The 21,691-nt window shown below is 37.5% G+C and overlaps 1 protein-coding gene across 2 annotated transcripts in view; it reads right to left on the reverse strand.

Annotated features, from left to right (window-relative positions):
- MRC1 (mannose receptor C-type 1) overlaps positions 1 to 21,691 on the reverse strand; it is a 294,794-nt gene that overhangs the window by 255,847 nt on the left and 17,256 nt on the right. For both annotated transcript variants that reach the window (XM_053713973.1, XM_053713974.1), the window contains exon 2: positions 11,797 to 12,195. In XM_053713973.1, the coding sequence (XP_053569948.1) occupies positions 11,797 to 12,195 (399 nt within the window). The remainder of the gene's footprint in view (positions 1 to 11,796; positions 12,196 to 21,691) is intronic.

The raw sequence follows: 21,691 nt of genomic DNA on the forward strand, positions 1-21,691 counted from the left end.
GGATACAAATTTCAAAAAAACTTTCCAATTTACTTCTGTTATTTTTTGTTTCATTCTTGTGATATCCTTTGTTGAAGGAGCAGCAAAGCACTACTGGGAGCTAGCTGAATACATTTGGTAAGCAAATGACAGGAGGGCATATATGTGCAGCCACCAATCAGTAGCTAGCTCCTTGCTCCTGAGCCTACCTAGGCATTCTTTTCAACAACGAATACCAAGAGAGCAAATCAAATTAGATAACAGAAATAAAATGGGAAGTTGTTTAAAATTAGATGCTCTATCTGAATCAAAGTTTGGGTTTCATATCCCTTTAAGCCCATTTAAATGTGGAACACATTACTTTCTAAAATTATATGGTTAAGAATGAAATATATAATATGATTTCTAGTGTTTAAAATATTATTGTTGTAGTCCAAAAAAATCTTTACAGAAATGTTTTTTAAATACCTTATATCTAACACCTTATAGATATTGACTGTACCCTGTACTTTGGCTTCTAGGGCAGTAGCAGTACAGGTTTCGGCAACAACAGGGGAGACTGCACTATTTCTTCATGCCTCAGAATTACATTGCAATATAATGTTCCAAACAAACCCTCAAAGATTTAATGCGATTTCTCTTTATGCTGGGGAGTTTGTGATCATTAGGACCTTGTTGGTCTTTAGTCTGCTACATCTAACTTTTCTAGCCGATTGTCAGTAGGTGTTTTTTCCCATTAACATATATTGCTGTATTATGTGGCCCAAAACATGGTACTCGCACAGCAAACAAGAACTGCTACAAACACAAAATAATATAAAAAATTGAGAGATGTGCATTCTACTTTGCATAAATACAAATTCATACGAATTTATGCAAATTTGGCCAGTTGTCTGATACACAAACATCCAAATACATTATTAGACAAAATAAATCAAGAACAAATGATCAGTGAATTGTTTGTTTGTAATAATGCCTGATGTTAGGGACAGCCAGTCAGGCACTAAAAGTTGGGTTTTAGTCCAATTGTACCATAATTTTACACATGGAGGTGGGAAACTAGAAGAAGCTTAGATGTTTTCCATCGCTTTGACTAAAGCTATTGGATGGTGCAGTTATTATCCTCTGTGAGCTATTTGACTCAAACTCAATTAACAAGTTGTGTGAATTGTTAGCTTTGAACTACTTGTTCTTTTTATTGTTCAAATTCTATGTAAAGTTTTTGTTAAAATTGGTTGTATGTATTTGCTATTCCCTTTGAAAATAATATCAAAAAATCCGAAAGAAATGCCCACATAAATGAAATCTTGATGAATCGAAAGTTTGGATGAAATACATTTTTCCCCCTTGCACATCTTTAAAATTTACACATAGAAAACACATTTGCAACATTGGATATGCAAGAGCATGCAAATGTAAAATATTTGCATGTCTGTTTTTTTCATTACTATGTAACAAAGTACTTTGCCCAGAGTACTGTGCTGATGTAGTACCTTTGTCAAACACTGAGGCGCATGCTGCGGTCCACGCTGTGTGCTTAGAAAGAGGAGACTGCAGCTGGGGGCAGAAGGCATCTGCTCTCATATAGTAAGGGAGTGCTGAGCATTGTCCCTTACTATATGAATCTCAAAACAATGATAGTGATCACAGCGCCAACCGGCCTAAGGATAATTGCACACTCACACCGAAAAGGATTGAATAAATTTATTTTACAAATAGGTACTAATAAAATCAATATTGATCTGGACAAGAGTAAAATAGCATAGAATTTTTAAAAAAACATTTAAACATAAAGATCTATTATTTAAAATAAACACAAAAAAATATTAAAAAGATAAGTATCACAAGTTAAATAATCCCAAGATGGGGGCAAACAATCCGGAAATAGAGTGGACTATTACGTCTACTCCGTTGACAACAGTAGTATTGCAATAAGGGTCTAATCTAAATAAGGGTGTAACCTAGTGTTGCTGACCGTGGGTGAGCAAGGACTAAAACCACTATACTGATAAACCCTTAAATGAAGGCAGAAAAGCGTTAATGGCACCGTTTAGGGCCTAAGCTTGGTAAGTAAAGTGCAGAAAATAAGGCACGATAAATGTCAATGGGATTATGGATCCATATCCAAGGGTCAGCTCCAGTAAAGATCCTACAATCAGAGTGCTTGACATCAGCCGCACTCGAATTAAGGTCTATGAACTAACCCCTGTTACAGGGATATCTGGCTAACCAGTATATGTTAGTATGACATAAAATAGTGAACAATAGAAAATAGACGTCTCAGTGATCAATACATGGATTACTACAATCAGTACAACATTCTAAATGAGCGAAATACAGAAATACAGAGAGAACGGTGTGGACAACACAACTAGTGCTAATTCCCCAGACCGTGTACAATGGTAAATCAAAACTTTAAAAAGAAAAATGACTTTTCAACAAAAGATAACAATAAATTTCACGGTGCTAATGTGCAGGTGAACAAAATAAAGCGTGGAAGATATCAATGAAAATACACATGTGAACAACGTTTGTGCGAACAACGTTTGTGCCAAAGATGGGAAACAGGACAATAGTAAAAAATTAGGGATAAAAATAAAAATAATAAATTATATATACAGGTGATGTGTCGTGTAGTGTCTTTGAAAACAAATCTCTGTGAACTCCTGTTGGGACAAAGGGAAAAAAAAAAAAAAAAAAACTGTCGACAACTGTCTTGATAAAGGTCCTGTGAGGACCGAAACGCGTAGACTACACATTGGTAAGCATCTTTCTGATTATTCTCATTTTAGAAAACTTTGCCACACTATGTTTTATTTCTGTTTTTAGGAATCAACGATACTTTAACAGCCGGATTGTTCAAAGGATTTCCCGGATAACTTTTTTCCAGCTACTACTATTTCTTCAACGGATAAACTTCTATAATGGAACTTTTCCAATAGACTGTAGTCTGTAATAGACTGGGGTTTTTTCACTAACCTGATTGGTGCATTGACATTTATTAGTTCTATTTTTATATTTTTATATTTTTCAATTTTATCTTTCCTCACTCAGTCAATTTTTCACTGTGTTTCACATATTTTCTATTTTTTGTCGACAGTTTTTTTTTTTTTTTTTCCCTTTGTCCCAACAGGAGTTCACAGAGATTTGTTTTCAAAGACACTACACGACACATCACCTGTATATATAATTTATTATTTTTATTTTTATCCCTAATTTTTTACTATTGTCCTGTTTCCCATCTTTGGCACAAACGTTGTTCGCACAAACGTTGTTCACATGTGTATTTTCATTGATATCTTCCACGCTTTATTTTGTTCACCTGCACATTAGCACCATGAAATTTATTGTTATCTTTTGTTGAAAAGTCATTTTTCTTTTTAAAGTTTTGATTTACCATTGTACACGGTCTGGGGAATTAGCACTAGTTGTGTTGTCCACACCGTTCTCTCTGTATTTCTGTATTTCGCTCATTTAGAATGTTGTACTGATTGTAGTAATCCATGTATTGATCACTGAGACGTCTATTTTCTATTGTTCACTATTTTATGTCATACTAACATATACTGGTTAGCCAGATATCCCTGTAACAGGGGTTAGTTCATAGACCTTAATTCGAGTGCGGCTGATGTCAAGCACTCTGATTGTAGGATCTTTACTGGAGCTGACCCTTGGATATGGATCCATAATCCCATTGACATTTATCGTGCCTTATTTTCTGCACTTTACTTACCAAGCTTAGGCCCTAAACGGTGCCATTAACGCTTTTCTGCCTTCATTTAAGGGTTTATCAGTATAGTGGTTTTAGTCCTTGCTCACCCACGGTCAGCAACACTAGGTTACACCCTTATTTAGATTAGACCCTTATTGCAATACTACTGTTGTCAACGGAGTAGACGTAATAGTCCACTCTATTTCCGGATTGTTTGCCCCCATCTTGGGATTATTTAACTTGTGATACTTATCTTTTTAATATTTTTTTGTGTTTATTTTAAATAATAGATCTTTATGTTTAAATGTTTTTTAAAAAATTCTATGCTATTTTACTCTTGTCCAGATCAATATTGATTTTATTAGTACCTATTTGTAAAATACATTTATTCAATCCTTTTCGGTGTGAGTGTGCAATTATCCTTAGGCCGGTTGGCGCTGTGATCACTATCATTGTTTTGAGATTCTGTTCCTTTAGGGGATTGGTTAGGCCCCCTTTTGTGTTTCACAGCTTAGGATATATCTTAGCGCTGATATATCAAAACATTTTTTTCCCTTACTATATGAAGGCAGATGGCAAATTTTTACAAAAAGGGACACTGTAAAGATCATTGTTATATTAATATACTTTATAACCTTTAAATCTCTAAATCTCTGCCTGTTTCTAAGCCCCTGCAGGCCTCTTATCTCAGTGCATTTTATTCGTTTTTCACAGCCAGACAGTGCTATTTCATGTGTGAACAGATAAAACAATCTCTAGGAGCGCTCAAAGGCTAAAGGTTAATAAGTAGACCAAAAGACAGTAGTTTATATACCATCAATATTAGTAATTGGATAAATTAATAAAACATTATGATTCAGATAGTAATGATCATTATAACAACTAATGTATAACTGAAAAGTATCATGGTGGAGGGTAAAACCAATATATGGCAAATAAGGAAGCACAAATATCCAAATGGTAATAAAGCGAACAGTTTAATAAACCTAAACAGTAATGCAAATATACGTAATCAATATCTGCTACCTAAATAACACATTAATAAAAATAGATAAAAGTTTCAGACGTCTCCGATTTAGCACAACTAAAAAACAAGTAGGGAAAAAATATATAGTCCCACCACTAAAAAAAGAGAGTTCTGGCCAAAATGTTACAGACTTCAGACGAAGGTAACAACTGCAGTTCACACAGTCTGATTAAAGAATGGATCGATCCTTAGGCACATAGATGTATTTTTACCTGGCTATTCGGGAGTGGTAATAGACATAGAGGACATCCAGCTATCCTCTACTCTTAAGATTTTTTAGGCTATTTCATGTGTGCCATATAGATAATATCATGCTCACTCACATAGAGATAATTGGCTAAATTGCAAGTGTGTAAAAAAGCACTGAGATAAAGGGGTAGTCTACAGAGGTTTAAATACAAAGTAATCACAAAGGTAAAACATTTATAAATATATCATTGTTGGTTATGCAAAACAGGGGAATGGGTAATACAGGGATTATCTATCTTTTTTAAACAATAAACACATTTTCGGGTAGCCTGTCTCTTTAAAAGCCCTGAAAGAACTGCTGCTCACAGGATTGTACAGAGACCAGGATAGACAATAGCCACTATTAAACTTAAAATGTCTTCCAGAAGAGCTCAGAAACCTGAGAAAAGTAGTAAAATAACCTCCATGGATACATTCCTGAGATCCAATATACCTAGCAAACAAATAGAAACTACAAGTATGGAGACAGAGGGGGACTCTGATTTGGAATCTGAGCACTGTAAATCTCTGGATGCTCAGACGCCCGCAACTAAGGCTGATTTAATCCTATTAGTCTCTAAACAAGACATTGCAACGAATTTTGAGAAACTGTGGGACAAAATTGATGGTCTCCATGCCACAGTAACCAGCAGCTTATCAGAAATTAAAAACGATATACTAGAAATTGGAAATAGGGTAGACGCCTTGGAGAATGACAGAGGAGATTTAGAGGAGAATGTCTGTGTTATGTCACAAACGGTCGCCTACCAGCAACAACAAATAACTGATCTTCAGGACAAGATGGAAGATGTAGAAAATCGCAACAGAAGATCGAATCTGCGCATAAAGGTAGTACCAGAATCCATCAATACACCAGACCTTCTCCCCTATCTACAGGGTCTTTTCAAGGCTATCACAATGGCTACAGATGACACGGACTATCAAATTGAGAGAGCCCACAGAGCGCTCCGGGCCAGGCCACAAAAAGATATGCCACCAAGAGATGTGATCATCAAATTTCTCAAATTTACTGATAAGGAAAAAATCTTAAACGCATCTCGCAAAAATCCTACGTTCAAATACCAAGGGAATGTTGTACAGTTTTTCCAGGACCTGTGTGTGAGAACACTTCAACGACGGGGGAGATTAAGGCCATTAACATCACTGCTTAGAAAACATCAAATTCCCTACCACTGGGGCTTTCCTTTTGCCCTTAATATACTTAAAGACGGCAAGGTGACCCCGATTAGGACTACCCAAGAGATACCGGAGGTTTGCAGAAGCTTTGGTATAGAAACACCGGACATACCATTTGATCCTGACCCTGAGGAGAACACAGGGACACAAGCACTAAAGCAAACAAACAAGAAATCCACTTGGACAAAAGTAAATAACAAGAGATTTAAACCCTGATCTCACCCTTGAACTATGCTTACCTCAAGATATAACGATTGTGAGAGACTGGTAAGAATCCCTCCTAGACATTGTCTCGGCAGTGTCGTGGAGGCTACATGTGACATTGATATATTATGATGGCCAAGGGTTTGAGACTGTTAACATAAAGGTTATAAGTATGGGCTAAATCTTATCTGATATATCATACCACCTATAGAGAATTGAGATAATGTTATGAGAAACCTAGTATCATCTCCTATAAATTATGTTAATGCTTAATATATACTTCATGTTATGTATTTTATGTTGTTTTTTCTGTTCCGTTCTACAGGGAAAACCAAAGTTATTTATGCTCTTTAAATGTTTTGAACTATGCCAGTTTCGCTTCATACAAGGTAATAGCCACACCCAGAGTTTCACTAGAGTTGGAAATCAGGAGCTTGCTGTTGGGGTCTTACAGGATGGTAAGAATTATGATACACTAAAGCAATCAGGTAGAGAGGGAGAGCTTATGAATCAGGACTGGTTGTATGATTGGGGTGATACATTATCATGACTACATCACGAGACTTCCCTGGAGTTAATCTGATAACTCATAATGTGAGAGGCCTCAACTCAGATATAAAGAGGAAGACTGCACTGACACAATACAAGAGGCTTAAAGCCGATATTTTGTTTTTACAGGAGACACACTTTTTGAATACACAGATTCCTAGGTACTGGTCCAAAGAATATACACAACACTTCCATGCTACTTCTGATACTAAGACTAAAGGGGTATCTATTTTGATTCACTCATCTTTAAATTTTGAGCACAGGGAAACAATGAAAGACAAAGAAGGTCGATATATTTTAGTAAGGGGCAACATACAGGGTACAGAAATAATCCTATGTAATATTTATGCCCCAAATGAGCAGCAGGAACCATTTTTTAGACACATCTCCGATTTATTGACCAACTGGTCTAGATCGAGAATAGTATTAGCAGGGGATTTCAATATAGATCTGGCAGCGTTGAGGAAGTCCACGATAGAAAATATATCAAAGAAAAAATCAAGACAAAAAGTAATAGCTGCAAAAATTGACGACTTACTTTCACCGCATGGGCTACAAGATAGCTGGGTCACACTATACGGGGACACAACAGACACTACATACTACTCCTCAGCACACAAATGCTACACAAAAATTGACTACATCTTTACTAGCCAAATAATGCAGCCTACACTACGCAAGGCTAATATACATACATGTGTCTGGTCGGACCATTCCATCACACAACTATTTTTCGGTTCCATTATTGACCCAGGTAGGACTAGGACATGGACGTTTGACCCGACCTGTCTAAAATATCCCAACACTAAAGACAAACTTCTAAAAGCAATGAGTGACTACTGGAGAATCAATACTGATTCTACGGTGAACCCGATCTCGGTTTGGGCAGCGCACAAATCGGTGTTTCGAGGTCTGTTAATCAAAGAGAAAGCCATTCACAAGAAAGAGACCGACAATAGATACTTGGGGTTACAACGGGATATTGACTCTTTAGAAAAGGAACACAAACGGACCAACTCACGACTCATTTTACAGACCCTACAACGGAAAAAAACAGATTTGCATGCTCTATTGAATAATAACTTTATTAGGGCAGCCCAAAGGCTTAAAGCCAACTATTTCATATACGCAAATAAGCCTGACAGGTATTTAGCCAAAAAAATTAGAGATGAATATCAATCAGTATCTATTCCGAGAATTCAGACAGGAACAGGAAGTATTACATCTCACCCACAAGAAATTGTGGACACGTTTGCAGAATACTATAGAAACCTGTATGATGGGGAAAAGGTCCAACATAACGCACAAACACAAAATATGCTTAAGGAGTTCTTGGACTTGGCTAACCTTCCACACTTGACCACAGAAGACCAAGACAAATTAAATACAAAAATCACACAAGCTGAAGTGGTGGCAGCTATAAAAGAGCTCAAACCAGGCAAGGCCCCGGGTCCTGATGGATTCCCAGGGGAATATTATAGACTCTTCAGACAGACCCTGGTTCCACATATAGTTAAATTTGCCAACCATATTCTAGAAGGCCAACCCATATCTGCTGACCTCTTACAAGCCAAAATTATTGTAATACCAAAAAAGGGTAGAAACGCCGCACTTTGTTCAAGCTACAGACCCATATCTCTAATAAACCAAGATATGAAAATTGTCACTAAAATCCTGGCTAACCGCTTAAAACATATCCTACCCTCTATTGTGCATCCGGACCAGGTAGGGTTCATAAAAAACAGAGAGGCTCCAGACAATATTAGACGAATGATTATGGTTATGGATTATTTGTACCATGAGCGAACGCCTTCTCTGGTCCTGTCCTTGGATGCTGAGAAGGCGTTCGATAGGGTGGACTGGGCGTACATGGACACAGTTTTGACAGGGATGGGGTTCAATGGGTCATTTATGACAGCACTGAGAGGTTTATACTCCACATCCACAGCATATATCAGAGCTATAGGACACCAGTCCAATACTTTTAACATTCTTAATGGCACCAGGCAGGGCTGCCCCCTGTCGCCCCTTCTTTTTGCGATATGTATCGAACCACTAGCTGCAAACATAAGAAATTCCCCAGACATCTCAGGCATGCAAATACAACAATTTCAACATAAGATCACTCTGTTCGCAGATGATGTGTTATTAACAGTTACCAAGCCACTCATTTCGCTTCCCAACATTTATAAAACTTTACAACAGTTCTCCTCCATTTCAGGATATAAAATAAACTTAGACAAATGTGAGGCGCTCTCAATAGGTCTACCAAAACACACTATCAAACTCATAGAAACAAACTTTGACTTCAAATGGGTGAAAGATGACATAAAGTATTTGGGGATCAGATTGACAGCACAATCTAACCAATTATATAGAGCTAATTATATTCCTATGTTTAAATCAATTAGATCTGATCTGCAGAAGTGGAAGAAGCATAACTTTTCATGGTATGGGAGACTCTCGTCAATTAAGATGAACATTCTCCCAAGAATCCTATACTTATTTCGCTCCCTGCCTATAAAGATAGATAAATCTGACTTGAAGACCCTCCAGACAGACTTACATAAATTCCTTAGGGGATCTAGACACGCGAGGATATCTCGGGATACTCTCACCAGACACCGTCAATTGGGAGGGGTGGGACTTCCTAACTTGATGGACTATTACACAGCAGCTAGACTAGCCCAAAATTCTCTCTTGGGGAGGAAACAGGAGGATGTAGTATGGCCCCAGTTAGAGGCCCTCATTGGGGGTTATGACGGCCCAGATGATATATTATGGGGTAAAGAACCTAGAGGGAGACCCGGAAGCTTCCAAAACCCGATTACTAAAATAGCTATCAGGCAGCTAGCAGCAACCAATAGGAATGGAACACTATTGCCAACTAACTCTTTCATAAGACCATTAAAGTGTATAATCTCAGGAGAATTGCATAAACTGATAGACAAGTGGGCACACAAGGACCTTTACCGTATAGCAGACTTTTTAATCAATGGGAAGATTTTGACTTACAACCAATTACAGGACAAACTTAGACCTCTGCCTCTGCAGTGGTTTGTATATCTACAGATAGCCTCAGCTATCACGCTATACAACAGGATGGACAGGGAGGCCAAGGCCAAAAATATTTTTGAGAAACTGTGCAGTGCAGTAAACAGACAGAAAAGTGCGGTTTCCCACTTATATTTATTCATACAGGAAACACACATAATTTCAAAGCCACAGACTTCCCTACATTGGGAAGCGGACTTAGATGTAACATATGACCTAAAGACTTGGAACCAGATTTTTCTAAACTCCAGTAAGGGCTTGTTAGGAGCTGATTTGAGGGAGAACAATATCAAGACAACATTTCGTTGGTATTTAACCCCTTTAAAGACAGCACACATGGTGAGGGGAGGTTCCAGGCAATGCTATAGAGGGTGCACACAGCTAGGTACATATTTTCATATGTGGTGGGAGTGCCCGGGGGTACGAAAAGTATGGCACGACCTTTCTAAGATTATAACCACTATATTGGAGGAACAGGTTACATTGACGCCCATGCAGGCCTTGCTGAATGGTGAGGATCCAAGATTCAATGCACCTATAAATAAATTCATTAGAATTGTGTGTACAGTGACTCGTATATCAATAGCAAAATACTGGAAGGTGGGAATCCCGGAGAGAATGGAAGTGCTAGGGAGAATTAGAAGTATGTTTAGCTTATGCGAGACTGCAGCATACATACAAGACGAGGTGGAATCTTTCAATAGAGTCTGGTTTTATTGGATCCTTAATGAAAAACACATATAGGATAAGCTACCAAGCAAGGGAGAAAGAAACAGTAGATTAAGAGCAGCGGTAGATACTGCAAATGAGAGTACTCAGTGGGCTCTGTGGATATTTAAGATGTGGAGATTTCGTAAGAACTGTTTATTGATAATACAACAAATTAAAGGATGAAGCGAGCTGGCATTATGGTTATATAGGGTATTTAGGTTTATTGTTAAACATTGTTAGACCTTTAAAAATTGTAACAATTGGACTCATGTTTCTACTGGAGCTTCAACTCGTAATACACAGTGAAGACTGGCTAAAGAAAATGTTGATTTGTAAAATGCAGTACAATGATGAGGAATGTGTAATAGAGGCTTCACAGTTGTGATTTATTTATGGTATCTGCTATTGATATAGAATGTGTATTGTACCAATTGTTCAATAAAAAATATTTCAATCTAAAAGCCCTGAAAGAAGCAGTAATCATTTTAACTAAAATCATTTTTGCAAGTACTTATATGTTACAAAAATACTGCTATTCATTGATATTTCAGTTTTGCATTTGATCTCTTTTTGCATTTATACATTCATGTATAGTAAATTACAGCTGCTCAAAGATTTTGCTATAACATCAACAATTAATTCAATTGGGAATCATGCTTGTATCATAAAACATTCAAACGATTACCCCACTGCAAGTTCTTGATTAAATGATACATTTGTGTATATTTTTACACATAGGGGCTGATTTATTATAGTGCGAGCGGACATAGCTGCTTTTTAACTCCTGTTTCTGGCTAGGCTAACGGCTCGTGCGGAAACAGCTGCATAAGGCAGCATACAGGGCTTGATAAATCGGCCCCATAGGCTCTGACTATATTAAACGTTGCACAAGCCCCTGCAAGGCTTTCAAAACTTTTTGGCGGATTTGACCAAGAAGATTTAACTCCACCATTCTTAAAGCCGCTGATAATTAACTAGCACTGCAGGCTCGTGTGAACCTGTAACCCAAGCTGCATATTCACAAACAGAACCCTATATATAAACATGCATTAGAATGGTACGTTTTTGAAACTTTACTTAAAAGCACTGTCCTATATTTAGCGCGTTTAGTCTGATTCTAGGCATATTATTTTACCTTCATATGCTTTAGAACACAAGTCCTCAGTAGAACCATAGATCTTCCATTTACTCCATGAACCAGATCCTTTGTAGAGAATAATTTTGTCTTGCTTGTTCCCATAATTCAAATAAAGACTTTCTCCTTGGATTGCAAAAAGAGTTTCATTTTTACATTCCCATTTCTGAAGTTCACTTGCTCCGTCACATGGAAATAAAGTGACAATTGCCATGTCTTTCTTAGAAGACGCCCCCAAACACTGCTTTACAGCCACATTTATCAGCTGGTATTCAGAAATCCATCTGAATTTTTGAGAGTCAATATTGTCTTTGCATATAGCTGTCATAATAGTGCCAGAATTTTGGGCTTGAAGACATCGTTTATGGTCGTCATTGTATATTTGAAATACTCTTGTATCTAAAAAAAAACATATGGAAAATAAAAGTAACTTCATTAGTTTAATTTTGTGGAAATAGTTTTAAATAAATATTAAAATTAAAAAGAACTTTTTACACCAAACTAAAAGCCATTCTTCTTAAATATGATTCATATTTTTATGCAGTTCATTTACATATTCTGTATTTAAAAAACTTGGGGGGGGGATATACATAAAACTCTTTTTTTTTTTAATAATATTTATTAAAGTCATTCTGAACCAGAACGCCAGAGACATCACTGACTCCAAATGAAAGTGAATAAAAGATGCTATGGATAATTTATAATAAAATATTAAAAGTGTGATTTAGCTATCATGTTTGTATGCTTGTAGAGTGTGTCAATATTCAGCAATAGCAACATTTGTTAGAGGGAATGCATAGGTGATATTAGTTACCTAAAGCAAACTCACAAGTTATTTTCCAGAAAAAATAACACATAAAATACCTCAAATCTCCCTAGAGTGGCGCAAAAATTAAAATGCTATGTAACTCAACCCAGTAAAAGTATACTAAATAACTATAGGTTAAATGTAATCCATAAAAATTAATACAATCAATAAAAATACTAAACATTTCATACCAGTATTCTCAGATTCAATAGATATATCAAATCTATGGACATCTCCCTTGAAAGAAATATATACCTGCAGTTATTATCCATCGTAATAACAAACGGCTAGATTTGGAGTTTTGTCGCTAACTAACGCCGGCTTTTTTCTGGCCGCACCATAAAAATAACTCTGGTATTGAGAGTCCACAGAATGGCTGCGTTAGGCTCCAAAAAAGGAGCGTAGAGCATTTTTAACGCAGCTTCAACTCTCGATACCAGAGTTGCTTACGCAAGCGGCCAGCCTCAAAAACGTGCTTGTGCACGATTCCCCCATAGGAAACAATGGAGCTGTTTGAGCTGAAAAAAAAAACCAAACACCTGCAAAAAAGCTGCGTTCAGCTCCTAACGCAGCCCCATTGTTTGCTATGCGGTAACCCTTCCTACGTCTGCACCTAACACTCTAACATGTACCCCGAGTCTAAACACCCCTAACCATACACTTATTAACCCCTAATCTGCCGCCCCCGCTATCGCTGACCCCTGCATATTATTATTAACCCCTAATCTGCCGCTCCGTAAACCGCCACTACTTACATTATCCCTATGTACCCCTAATCTGCTTCCCTAACATCGCCGACCCCTATATTATATTTATTAACCCCTAATCTGCCCCCCACAACGTCGTCTCCACCTGCCTACACTTATTAACCCTTAATCTGCCGAGCGGACCTGAGCGCTACTATAATAAAGTTATTAACCCCTAATCCGCCTCACTAACCCTATAATAAATAGTATTAACCCCCAATCTGCCCTCCCTAACATCGCCGACACCTAACTTCAATTATTAACCCCTAATCTGCCTACCGGAGCTCACCGCTATTCTAATAAATGGATTAACCCCTAAAGCTAAGTCTAACCCTAACACTAACACCCCCCTAAATTAAATATAATTTTAATCTAACGAAATAAATTAACTCTTATTAAATAAATTATTCCTATTTAAATCTAAATACTTACCTGTAAAATAAACCCTAATATAGCTACAATATAAATTATAATTACATTGTAGCTATTTTAGGATTAATATTTATTTTACAGGCAACTTTGTAATTATTTTAACCAGGTACAATAGCTATTAAATAGTTAAGAACTATTTAATAGTTACCTAGTTAAAATAATTACAAAATTACCTGTAAAATAAATCCTAACCTAAGTTACAATTAAACCTAACACTATACTATCATTAAATTAATTAAATAAAATACCTACAATTACCTACAATTAAACCTAACACTACACTATCAATACATTAATTAAATACAATATCTACAAATAACTACAATGAAATAAACTAACTAAAGTACAAAAAATAAAAAAGAACTAAGTTACAAAAAATAAAAAAATATCTACAAACATAAGAAAAATATTACAACAATTTTAAACTAATTACACCTACTCTAAGCCCCCTAATAAAACAACAAAGCCCCCCAAAATAAAAAATGCCCTACCCTATTCTAAATTACTAAAGTTAAAAGCTCTTTTACCTTACCAGCCCTGAACAGGGCCCTTTGCGGGGCATGCCCCAAGAAGTTCAGCTCTTTTGCCTGTAAAAAAAAACATACAATACCCCCCCCAACATTACAACCCACCACCCACATACCCCTAATCTAACCCAAACCCCCCTTAAATAAACCTAACACTAAGCCCATGAAGATCATCCTACCTTGTCTTCACCTCACCAGGTATCACCGATCCTTCCTGGCTCCAAAATCTTCATCCAACCCAAGCGGGGGTTGGTGATCCATCATCCGGTGGCTGAAGAGGTCCAGAAGAGGCTCCAAAGTCTTCATCCTATCCGGGAAGAAGAGGCAATCCGGACCGGCAACCATCTTGATCCAAGCGGCATCTTCTATCTTCATCCGATGACGACCGGCTCCATCCTGAAGACCTCCACCGCGGACCCATCTTCTTCCGGCGACGTCCAACTGAAGAATGACGGTTCCTTTAAGGGACGTCATCCAAGATGGCGTCCCTCGAATTCCGATTGGCTGATAGGATTCTATCAGCCACTCGGAATTAAGGTAGGAATATTCTGATTGGCTGATGGAATCAGCCAATCAGAATCAAGTTCAATCCGATTGGCTGATCCAATCAGCCAATCAGATTGAGCTCGCATTCTATTGGCTGTTCCGATCAGCCAATAGAATGCAAGCTCAATCTGATTGGCTGATTGGATCAGCCAATCGGATTGAACTTGATTCTGATTGGCTGATTCCATCAGCCAATCAGAATATTCCTACCTTAATTCCGATTGGCTGATAGAATCCTATCAGCCAATCGGAATTCGAGGGACGCCATCTTGGATGACGTCCCTTAAAGGAACCGTCATTCTTCAGTTGGACGTCGCTGGAAGAAGATGGGTCCGCGGTGGAGGTCTTCAGGATGGAGCCGGTCGTCATCGGATGAAGATAGAAGATGCAGCTTGGATCAAGATGGTTGCCGGTCCAGAACGCCTCTTCTTCCCGGATAGGATGAAGACTTTGGAGCCTCTTCTGGACCTCTTCAGCCACCGGATGATGGATCGCCAACCCCCGCTTGGGTTGGATGAAGATTTTGGAGCCAGGACGGATCGGTGATACCTGGTGAGGTGAAGACAAGGTAGGATGATCTTCAGGGGCTTAGTCTTAGGTTTATTTAAGGGGGGTTTGGGTTAGATTGTATGTGGGTGGTGGGTTGTAATGTTGGGGGGGGGTATTGTATTTTTTTTTTACAGGCAAAAGAGCTGAACTTCTTGGGGCATGCCCCGCAAAGGGCCCTGTTCAGGGCTGGTAAGGTAAAAGAGCTTTTAACTTTAGTAATTTAGAATAGGGTAGGGCATTTTTTATTTTGGGGGGCTTTGTTGTTTTATTAGGGGGCTTAGAGTAGGTGTAATTAGTTTAAAATTGTTGTAATATTTTTCTTATGTTTGTAGATATTTTTTTATTTTTTGTAACTTAGTTCTTTTTTATTTTTTGTACTTTAGTTAGTTTATTTCATTGTAGTTATTTGTAGATATTGTATTTAATTAATGTATTGATAGTGTAGTGTTAGGTTTAATTGTAGGTAATTGTAGGTATTTTATTTAATTAATTTAATGATAGTATAGTGTTAGGTTTAATTGTAACTTAGGTTAGGATTTATTTTACAGGTAATTTTGTAATTATTTTAACTAGGTAACTATTAAATAGTTCTTAACTATTTAATAGCTATTGTACCTGGTTAAAATAATTACAAAGTTGCCTGTAAAATAAATATTAATCCTAAAATAGCTACAATGTAATTATAATTTATATTGTAGCTATATTAGGGTTTATTTTACAGGTAAGTATTTAGATTTAAATAGGAATAATTTATTTAATAAGAGTTAATTTATTTCGTTAGATTAAAATTATATTTAATTTAGGGGGGTGTTAGTGTTAGGGTTAGACTTAGCTTTAGGGGTTAATCCATTTATTAGAATAGCGGTGAGCTCCGGTCGGCAGATTAGGGGTTAATAATTGAAGTTAGGTGTCGGCGATGTTAGGGAGGGCAGATTAGGGGTTAATACTATTTATTATAGGGTTAGTGAGGCGGATTAGGGGTTAATAACTTTATTATAGTAGCGGTGAGATCCGCTCAGCAGATTAGGGGTAAATAAGTGTAGGTAGCTGGCGGCGACGTTGAGGGGGGCAGATTAGGGGTTAATAAATATAATATAGGGGTCGGCGGTGTTAGGGGCAGCAGATTAGGGGTACATAAGGATAACGTAGGTGGCGGCGCTTTGCGGTCGGCAGATTAGGGGTTAATAAGTGTAGGCAGATGGAGGCGACGTTGAGGGGGGCAGATTAGGGGTTAATAAATATAATACAGGGGTCGGCGGTGTTAGGGGGAGCAGATTAGGGGTACATAAGGATAACGTAGGTGGCGGTCGGCAGATTAGGGGTTAAAAAAATGTATTCGAGTGTCGGCGATGTGGGGGGACCTCGGTTTAGGGGTACATAGGTAGTTTATGGGTGTTTGTGTACTTTAGAGTACAGTAGTTAAGAGCTTTAGAAACCGGCGTTAGCCCAGAAAGCTCTTAACTACTGACTTTTTTCCTGCGGCTGGAGTTTTGTCGTTAGATGTCTAACGCTCACTTCAGAAACGACTCTAAATACCGGAGTTAGAAAAATCCCATTGAAAAGATAGGATACGCAATTGACGTAAGTGGATCTGCGGTATGGAAAAGTCGCGGCTGAAAAGTGAGCGTTAGACCCTATTTTGAGTGACTCCAAATACCGGCGGTAGCCTAAAACCAGCGTTAGGAGCCTCTAACGCTGGTTTTCACGGCTAACGCCAAACTCCAAATCTAGGTCATTGTCTCTAATAGAGAAAGGATCTGTGCATTTAAAGATCTTTCAGACTTTACTCTGGACATATCCCATAAAGTTCCACTTATCCAAATATTTCTTAGCTACTAAGAATTACTCCGAAGTACACACTCAAGTCTCTGGATATAATACACAGTATATCCAGCAATAGAACTGTCCGCCAACAGAGCTGTGAGAGTAAAAGTTCTTTCTCAAAGTTAGAAAAGTAAGGATTTTTTTGTTAAATGCTCATTAATTAAAAATAATTTAAGAGTTTAAGCTGAGTATTTCTAGTGCAGAACCTTTAGAAGTAGATCTACAGCTCTATATTCTCTAAATCCTTTCAAATGTTTTGCCAATCTGCAATTTTGGCTGTAGGTATGACGTTTTCTTTTTTTTTTACGTTGCTGTCAGAGTTTGTTTTTGTGTTTCAATTGATGGCATTAAAACTACTAAGCTAATTTGCTTAGAACTTTAAAACACTATTAAAAAATAAAATACTTTTTCATTTAAATCCAAAAATTTAAATGAAAAAAACATACTTTCTGCATTTATCTTGTATTAGGAGATGGGCTTCCAGATCCAAGCACATTAAATTAAAATACAAAAAAATGTATCACCTCTCCAAGAAACTTTAAAGATTTAAAGAGGTCTTCAATTTATGGGTGTGTGTAGGGGGTGAGAGTAAGGAAGAATAAGACAATAGTTATATAATCTTCCATGTTTCATTTTTTAATGTTTATTTTTATTTTTAGGATACAAAAGCTTTATTTATTTGCTTTTACAAAAATACCCCTCTGTAATAACTAAAAGTACCCCCAAGAAAGATATTGGGGAGGGGGTGGGTTTAACCTGTGTCTAATGATGGGAGAGTCACTGTTGGGTATGTCACATCCCCACACTGACATAAAGAGGCTCCCAGCAGATCACAACCATCTTTCAGGTTGATACCTGCAACAAGGAAGCACAATATTGCTTTTCAGTAAGTAAAACTGCACTCCAGGTGGTGGGTTGCTCCTGATGTCCCTCCCCCACCATCATTAGACATCAGGTTCACCTGAGGACCCTCCTAGGATAGTATAAGAACCCTGGGGTAGTGATAATTTTTAGTGATAGAGAGGTAGCGGTACAATAAATAAATACTTATTGGGCATTCTTTTTGTGTTTTTAAATAAAATTAAAACATAAGAAAACATTTTATTTTTAATTTAAAATGCAACAGACTATTATCCCATTCCTTAGCTATTCTTCTTTTTAAATTCATCATCTTTCCTAAGTTACATAAAAAAACATGCTGAAAGAATGCACAAGTTCCGAGGAGTCTGCGTGTGTGAGTATGTGCATATGAATATGTGTGTGATTTTATGTATTATAAGGGTGTAAGGGAGCCTGGAATTGCATCATGTCAGCTGAGTTTGCACAAGGGTGGGAGAGTTTAAGGATGGGAAAGAGCAATGGTGGGAATGTACCCGGATGTTTGTGCGTATAGGTGGGATAGAGCCTGGCTGTGTGTAAGAGCAACAGAACACCTGGTGATGAGTGCAGAAGAGAGGACATGTTATTATTTTAACACAAACACCCTCAGGCACATTCCCACCCATGTACACACTCACCCACACTTAATTACACACCCATGCTCACCTACTTTTACTTGCATCTACCATATTCTCTTCTACTCTTACTTCTCCCCCAGAGACATACACCTAGGTACTCTACCTCCCCTTTGCATATGGGAACAGGCACTCTCCCCACTCTTATTCACACCCCCATGGCTCTATCTATATGCATGCCAACCAGATGGTTTACCTTCTTTGTGCACACTCTCTCATTCTTAATCTCACAGCCCTAAATATCCTTAAGCAAATGCTGCAAGGATTTCTTAAATACTGTCATACAACAATTAAAAAAAAAAAAACTTAAATGTTTTAGGAAGATTGTGGGGTCTTACATTAGGGGTCAGATTAGGTGGGGGGGTCATATAGTAGAGGCCAGTTTAGGTAAGCATGGTCTTGCGGTTGGGGACTTTTAGGGTGGGGTTTAGGTGTGAGGATCTTAGGGTAGGGGCAGTTTAGGTGAGGAGATATTGCCGTTGGGGGGTCTTATGGTATGGGTCATTTTAGGTAGAGGTTTTTAAAAGTAGGGATGAGTTGTCACCACAATGTAATTATTAATGTGATGGATTTATAATTTAAAATTATATGGTAAAAACTGCTAAACCAATACAAGTTATTCAACAGGTCCATCCATATTTTTTGCTGAGTGTTAATAGGGAAAAATACATATGATGTAATAAGTTGAAGTTTTAAAGGTTAATATAAATATATATTTTACAACAAAACAGTCCAATTAATACAGGGCAACTGTAGCTACCACAACCCCAATTTATGCAACACTGCTAACTAAATAAAATAATCACAGATAATATATCCCAGGAAAAGAAGGTAGAATACTTAGCCAAATTTTCTAATGTGTGTTTTCTCTCTTTGTCCAAAATCAGCCATTTTTAGCAGAAGGGGAAGAGAAGAGAGAATAAAGTTTTTTTTTTTTCTCCAGTTTTATACACAATTCGAAAGGGAGTGGTCTATCACATGCCATTCAAAGGCTATATGAAAGTAGCCATAAATCAGATAAAAGCCTTGTCTAGAATATATAAAGGAGTATCTGAGTGGGAAGGGATTTTTATATGAAACAGACCTGGTGTTTTAATTCCAGAGATAAAATCTCTAAGATATGTCACCACAGTCACTAAAGGGGTGGGGTCTTGTGATGGGTGTCTGTCTGTGGTGGAGAGTGAATAATTGTAAGGAAGTTAATGCGGATTTTTGCTTTGGGATTATGACAATTAGTGGGTTAATTACATTGAGGGATATGGTGATTTAAGGCATTTCTTGTGCTGAGGGTCTGGCAGTTTTGGTGTTAATTGCAGAGACAAATGGAAACTTAGATGTGGGGGTTATGATGATTATGCACTTATGGTAGATTAGGGGTTAATTTAATTGGGTCTCTGGGGATATAGGAGCTGTTATGGAGGTTTAGTGATTACAGGTTTTAGCAGAAGGCTTTTTTTGCAATTGTATTATGTAGGTTAAGAAGTTAATGGCATTGGTAGTCCATTGGTTTAGGGGTTAATAGTCAACAGGGGGTTAACAGTTAGGGTTTTATTGCTAATGGGATGTTTAGTTTAGGGGTTGATAGCAGAAAGTGGAGTTAAGCATGAACAGGGTTTTTGTGCAGGGGCTCTGCATCTTTGAGCATCTTAATCCAAAAACAAAATACATTTAACTTCATATCCTGTAAGTTGCAGGTCTGCAGGACTTGTGCTATTACCTCTAGCGGCGTGATCACACATTTGGTGATGGGAGCAAAACCCAGCATCGCCAATTTTTATTCTAATCGAGCGATCACATATACCGTGCAGCAGACAAGTTACGCGTGTATATTTTACATGTCGGCCACAGTTTTTACTCCCATATACTAACATAGAACTGGCGCCGCGAGTCGGTATCACATATTCAGCGCAAGGACTTATGCACGCAGAATGGAGATATCTTACTCCATTTTCATCTTGCCACACATAGGCAGGCACAGCATAAAAGTACTGTAACTCCCTTGAAGCTTTAACAAACACCTAACGCATGCTCAATATCCACTCCTAAACCGCCATCTCCCACATCGCAATCACTAATAAAAGTTAACCCCTAAACCGCCATTCCCCCATATCGCAATGTCTAATAAAATGTATTAACCCCTAAACCACCAACCCCCCACGAGGCAAACACCAAATTAAATTATTAATACCTAATCCGCCAACCCCCCACAATGCAAACACCTAATTAACCTATTAACAGCTCAACCGTCAACCCCCCACAACACAAACTACCTAATTAAACTATTAACACCTCAACCGCCAACCCCCCACAACGAAAAGTATATAATTACACTAATAACCCCTAAAATGCCAACACCCACAATGCAAAGTATTAACCTAATGATTAAGCCCCTTAACCTAACACCCCCTAACTTAACCCCAATTAAAATACACTAACATAAAATAAAAACAAATACTAACTACCTTAAAAAATTACAAAAAATAAATAAAAATTACCATAAAAAACTTACATTACCCGAAATAAAAAACCTAACATTACAGAAAATTAAAAAAATAACATTACAAAAAAAACTAACTAAATTATCCAAAATAAAAAAAGTTATTCCTATTCTAATAAAAAAGCCACCCCAAAAATACACCCTCACTCTAACAATAAACTACCAATAGCACTTAAAAGGGCCTTTTGTAGGGCATTGCCCTAAAGTTAACAGCTATTTTGCCTAGAAAATAAAAAAAGTACCCCCTAACATTACAACCTCCCAAAATAAAAAAAAACTAACTTAAAAAATCCCTAATCTACCCATTGCCCTGAAAAGGGCATTTGTATGGGCATTTCCCTTTAAAAGGACACTCAGCTCTTTTTTGTAGCCCATAAAAAAAACACCCCAAGAAAAAAAAAAACACTAACCCCAAAATAGGTACTCGCCATTGCTGAAGTCCGGCGATCCAT

Source organism: Bombina bombina, chromosome 5 (genome assembly GCF_027579735.1).
Source record: "Bombina bombina isolate aBomBom1 chromosome 5, aBomBom1.pri, whole genome shotgun sequence".
Taxonomy (NCBI): Eukaryota; Metazoa; Chordata; class Amphibia; order Anura; family Bombinatoridae; genus Bombina; species Bombina bombina.